Raw genomic sequence first — 6,000 nt, 5'->3', positions numbered from 1 at the left:
TTTCAATTTAAAATTTTATTACATCAAAAGAAAAAAAAAAAACCCTCCACAAAACAAACTCTAACCCTAGACCAACTCAAAGACAGAAGATTATTATCCAGGTATAACTAATGCCCTCCCCACCCAAACAACCTTACATTAAAAAATTTAAAAGAAATAGAAATGCCAGCTTCAAAAATATTTATCCAAAAAAGTAAGGCATTCACTTTATGAAACAAATGAACAAACAAATAAACCCTAACAATTGAAGGAGGGATGGAGGTTGGAGGAATGAGAAGAGGGAACAGGAGGGTGGTCCCCTGACCTTCCAGGGGCCAGGCCCAGCCCACCTGGGGTCCACTCTGAAGGGACCGGAACTCAAACCAAACCTGACATCTCACCAGTTGGGGTTGGGGGGAGGCAGTCAGGCAGGCCAGGTAGGAAGCTGGGAAAGCCAAGCAAGCCAGGAGGACTCCCAGCATATTCTAGTCTAAGCAGGTGGTAGGGGGAGGTAGGAAAGGGGGCCCTCCTGCTTTGGGATGAAAGGATCCTAGTCCTTAGCACATCAGGTGTGGAAGGGAGGCTGCAAGGCCCAGGGTAAACATGATGGTGTTCCCTTGGAGCGCAGTGAAAGGCAGCCTCTGCCCACAGGACGGCCAGAAGTGCGCAAACCAGAATGTGTCTCCAAAATGGGTACTTTCTGCCACTGCCCTTTCATTCTTCTGTTTGGGAGGCTGTCCCAAGACAGGGCAGTGATGGGACCAGAAGGGGAGGTGTCTGAGTTGGGGGAGGAGGAAGGAACTGGCCTTCAGAAGACACTCTCTCCCCACATAGTATCTGAGGTTATGGGATGGGCACACTTCTGGGGGGTGGGTGGGAAAGCACCCTCCATTCCAGGAAGGCTTTTCATACCAGGTCTGTCCTGAGGGTTAGAAATCAGGGAGTATTTTTAGGTCCAGTTCTTGGATAGGAAGTGATTTAAGGCTGATTTGGCTTGGGTTTCCGGCCTGAAGGTCTTGGGAGCCTTCATACCGGTTGGTCCCGGAGCCAAGCCAGAGAAGAGGGAAAGGGCACAATGGGGGCCGCCAGCAGTGCCGGTTCCATGGAGGTATGTGGGGGGCCTAGCTGCAGGGATCATGGAGTGACTGTTCCTTCTCACTTGGAGTGGGGAGGGAGGAGCTAAGCAGCTTTGCCATTAGGAGAGAAATGTCCTCTACATGGAAAATAAGAAGACTTTCTGGCTTCAGGAAGCTTTGGCACCAAGTGGGGGTCAGGATGCAGGAGACGGGGCAGGGCTGGGTTTCTGCAATTTGAGCCTTTCCCAATCTGTTCCACAGGCCTGGCTTGGGTTAGGGGGAGGGGGCGGTTCTCCTGCTCATTGGTCCTTAGCTCAGTAGGGAGGTGGTGTCCTGCCAGGAACCTTGTTCTGGACAGGGAGCCCAAGCTGGGGTGGGGGAGGCACGATGGGGAAGGGGAGAGGAGAGGGCAGAGGGAAGCATCTCTCATTTCTTGGGTCCCTAGTAAAGGGAGGGTGATACCAGTCTCTCCAGCTGACCTTTAAAGATGACAGATTTGCCTGAGTCTGTCCCTCCCCAACTGACTCACTGTTGCTTCTGGTTCTCTGAGCAGAGGCCTCCCTTGGGCTCAGGAATGGGGAGGGAAGGCAGTACTGACTGGGCTCCTGAGGAGGCAAGTACGGGGTAGAGGGTCCTGTGGGGTACCGCCAGAAGCTCCACTCTCCTCCCACTTCTTGGAGCAGCCCTGGTGAGGGTTTTGGACACAGGCCCTGGTGGCGAGAGGCTGGTTCTTTGGGTACAAATGTCAGTGTATTTGTCTATAGTTTCTTACCACCCACACCCAGGTTCTGCTCCTGCTGGACACACCATGTGTGTGTGTGTATGTGTATGTGTGTGTGTGTGTGTGTGTGTATTGGGGGGACCTAGGCAGGGAAGGAGAGCAAAAAGGGGGTATAGGAGGAAGGAGCCAGCTGAGAGGCGATGGTTCTCAGGGCTGGGGCTGCTCCGAATCCTTGTCCTTGGAGGCCGTGGGTTGGTAGATGGGCTGCCGCTGCTCCTCTGTGTCCTCATTTATCTCCTCTTTACCCGAGCCTGTTTCCATCTCGGGGTACACAACCACACACATCTTCTGGCTCACAAGGGTTAGTGACTCTATGGGAAGTTACACAGAATGGGTCAGTGCTGAGCATCCCACCCCCCCCCCGCCAAGCCGGCCATGACCCTGCTCCACTCCCCTGCCCCACGTGTTGCCTCAGCAGAGCCCTGGTGCCTTCAGGAGACTTCCATTCCAGGAGACAGCCACCTTGCCTCTTTCTGTGGCTCTGAGCAGCCCGTCTGCTGGTTGCCCCTTCTCATCAAAGCCCTAGTCCCCCACCTTCTCTAAGCCTCGTGACTACCAGTTCCAGGATCTCCCTTGGCCTCTCCCCAGGGCAGCTCCTCCACAATGGCTGTCAGGGTGCCTATTCTTCCAGCTCTAGGGTCTGTGTGCAAACCTCAGCTGTTCTCCTCTCCTCAGAGGTCTCTGGGAAGGCACCCACACTTTCCTGCCCCGTCTTCTTCTCCAGAGCTCTGTGGACCAGCCTAGGTCTCCTGACCAGGAGACCTAACCCAGACAAGGAGATCCTCTAGCCACCCAGCATTTTTTTTCTTAAGATTTTATTTATTTATTTGACAGACTGAGATCACAAGTAGGCAGAGAGGCAGGCAGAGAGAGAGAGGGGGAAGCAGGCTCCCCGCTGAGCACAGAGCCCGATGTGGGGCTCGATCCCAGGACCCTGGGATCATGACCTGAGCTGAAGGCAGAGGCTTTAACCCACTGAGCCACCCAGGTGCCCCAGCCACCCGGCATTTTTAACAACTCACCAATGAAGTTATTGAAACACTTGGGCTTGTGTTGCCAGTAAACACCCAGGAAATAGACGGGCACTCCTGTCAGCATGATGGCCAGGCCAGTGCCACACACCACGGGCTCTGACCACAGGCTAAAGATCAGCAGAAAGGCCCAGAACAGCAGGTAGATGATGGGGAACAGCAGGTTGATCTGTGGAACAGATGTGCTGTTAGATGTGTGGATCCCGTGGTCCGCAGGATCAGGGTGTCCTCCCTCTTCTCAGTCCACAGAGAGGCACCTTTGAGGGCAAAGGCTAGGCTTCACTTGGCTCTATGGCTCCCACACCCCAAGCCCTGATAGATCAAGTGTTATGTCAACAAATGTTGGTGAACTTGGGTAGTAGGATGGGAAGAGGAAGGGCAACTAGGAAGGGAATGATCCTCATTCCTTTCTCTTTTCTCCTGGGCAGAGGCTAAACAAGTCCTTGTCATTCATGCTTCAGCCAGGGAAGCCCATGGGGACTGATAGGCTCGCTGGTTTATTGGTATATGTTTGCTGACATCCTACAGTAGAAGAGAGGTGGAGAAATGAGTGAGGGGCAAGAAGGAAGTGGCCCAGGTATGTCATACTCCTTGTTCCTTTCCCAGTTCGAGGTAGGGCCCTCATCTGGGCACCATGTGGCAAATGTCCATCCTTCTTTTCAGGATCAATCTCAATGTGTTTCTCTCAAGCAATCTGAGAAGGTCAGTCTGCTAAGATCCAAGAAGTCAGGAAACCTACCATACTGTCAGGCACTCTGGGACCTTGATTTTATTCAGAAAGAAGCATCAGCTCTTTGGGCTTATTGGCCATCTTGTTGGCCACAGGTGGGAGTGCCCAGTAGAGTCTTCTTCAAGACTCCACATCTAGCTGCTTTTCTCTTCCTTGTCATCTCAGAGGGTATGCAAGTGTTGGGGGGAGGGAGGGTTACTCTACCTTGTCATCCCTCTAGCAAGCTTTCTAAGAGTGACAGGAAAGTGGTGGTGGAAAACAGATTTGGAAAGCTGAAATCCCCAGCTGGGAGAATCTTCTTGAAGGATCTAGTCTCCTGTTTCCAGAAAAGGATTGTTCAAATAGCTCAGGTCTATGCTCTATTCTAATTTGCACGAGAACCCATAATGCTCTTGCCTGTTCTATTCTGAGCAATGCCATTCATTCACCACAGTTATCTCTTGCTTCAATCAGTAGGTTCACCAGGCACACTACTACATATAAGGCTATAGTAGTTTAAAAAGGGAGGCTCATGGAGGGCTGTAGTGGACTGGAAAGCTTCAAGGGAGAGGAGGAACTTGAGGCCTATGTGGAGAATAGTTATAATTTGGATAGGCAGATGGGAGAAGGAAACTCATTCTGGGATGGAGACATAGTTCAAGTGAACTCAGCGATGGGATGGAGGGAGGAGGAGGAGATGGGCCATACTAGTAGATTCATGGAAATGCTAGAGAGGTAAGGGAGCCTTGAAAAATCAACCGGAGTTTATAAGAGTTGTAGGAAACAAAGGAATAACCTGATGAGAGTATCATTTAATCTAACTTACTCTTCCAGCTGTGATTTGTTCTGGTCCTGTCTCCAGTGGAAAATGGAAATGACTGCCTCACTTATACATGGCCCTTGCTTTCCAAAGGGTCTGCTACCATCATAGAGAAGGTAGATCATATATGTGGTCAGCAGCTGAGAACAAGGGGATTTAAAAATCTGAGCTGCAGCTAGATTTGTAGAGGAGGGGAAAGGGATCTCAAGGGGAGGTTCTCGCACCTTGATAGGGCGGGGGATGTCAGGCTTCTGCCAGCGAAGAACGATCTGTCCCGCGATTGTGACTCCATAGAAGAGGTAGTTGATGAAGCCCACGTAGTTGATGAGGGTGTACATGTCACTGGTGACCAGCATCAGCAGGGTTGAGATGCACTGTGGGAAATGGGAGAAGCTCATCAGTGATCAGTAAGGTATCTGGACACTGAAGGAGCTGTTTACAGGTGGGAGACTGTTCCCCTGCCTCTAGGCAGAGGATGTCATTTTACGATGAATGTCCTAAAATAGAGACTTTACAGCCTCCCCTCCCTAGGCATCCTGGCCATTGTTAACAGCTTCATTGCCAGGAAATTCTTTCTTATTGCAGGAATGATAATCAAAATATTTAACTACTGGTATGGCATGGGCACTGACCGGTCAGAATAGATACTGGCCATAAACAACTGGCTTGGAAACACAGGCAGTGCCAGTCTTATTTGTATTTCTTCCCTGGTTGTACCTCAAGCTAATTTTGGTGTTTCCTTTTTTTTTTTTTTTTTTTAATCCCTTAGGGAAGATTGTTAACTGCAGATTAAAGCTTTAATTCCTGCCCTCATCCTCTCCTGGCTGAGTCATGTAATTTATTTTTCTCCCCCCTCCACCTTTTTTAATATTCTAAACAGTTATAAAGCATTTGCTAGGTGGCAAGCCCTGTTCTCAGTGTTCTACAGATATTAACTCATTTAACTCTCATAACATCCCCATGAGGTTTTCTTGATAGAATCCACTTTACAATTTCAAACTCAGCTCAGTGGCTCTCTCGGAATCATGTTCTGCCCCTCTGCTAATTTGTTAAGGCCAACAGAAGATTCTGTTCTTAGAGCATCTGGGTGGCTCAGTTGGTTGAGCGTCTGCCTTCGGCTTGGGTCCTGATCCTGGGATCCACTCCTGCATCGGGCTTCACATCAGGCTCTCTGCTCAGCAAGCAGCCTGCTTCTCCCGCTGCCCCTCCCCCTGCTTGTGCTCTCTGTCTGTCAAATCTTTTAAAATCTTTTTTAAAAAATATTTTATTTATCTATTTGACAGACAGAGATCACAAGTAGGCAGAGAGGCAGGCAGCGAGAGAAGGAAGTGGGCTCCCTGTTGAGCAGAGAGCCTAATGCGGGGCTCAATCCCAGGACCCTGGGATCATGACCTGAGGTGAAGGCAGAGGCGTTAACCCACTGAGCCACCCAGGCGCCCCTAAATAAATAAAATCTTAAACTAAAAAAAAAGAAGGTTCAGTTCTCATGTAAGATCTGACAGTGAAAATAACCTAGAGGATTTTAATGGATGAATAAGCCAGATTCTGACTGTATTTGCCTTGCAGCACAGTACTGTACCAATAGCTCAAACTGGAAATAAGTC

The 6,000-nt window shown here is 50.0% G+C and overlaps 1 protein-coding gene across 3 annotated transcripts in view; it reads right to left on the bottom strand.

Moving 5' to 3' along the window:
- SLC7A8 (solute carrier family 7 member 8) overlaps window positions 1–6,000 on the bottom strand; it is a 50,048-nt gene continuing 44,048 nt past the window's right edge. For all 3 annotated transcript variants that reach the window (XM_044232043.1, XM_044232042.1, XM_044232044.1), the window contains 3 exons: window positions 4,621–4,770; window positions 2,859–3,036; window positions 1–2,147 (listed from right to left, as the gene is read on the bottom strand). In XM_044232043.1, the coding sequence (XP_044087978.1) occupies window positions 1,984–2,147; window positions 2,859–3,036; window positions 4,621–4,770 (492 nt within the window). In that variant the 3' untranslated portion in view covers window positions 1–1,983. The remainder of the gene's footprint in view (window positions 2,148–2,858; window positions 3,037–4,620; window positions 4,771–6,000) is intronic.

The sequence above is a fragment of the Neovison vison genome, chromosome 13 (genome assembly GCF_020171115.1).
Source record: "Neovison vison isolate M4711 chromosome 13, ASM_NN_V1, whole genome shotgun sequence".
Lineage (NCBI taxonomy): Eukaryota > Metazoa > Chordata > Mammalia > Carnivora > Mustelidae > Neogale > Neogale vison.
Note: the sequence above shows the minus strand (reverse complement) of the source record. Positions and strands in the feature narration are given on the sequence as shown.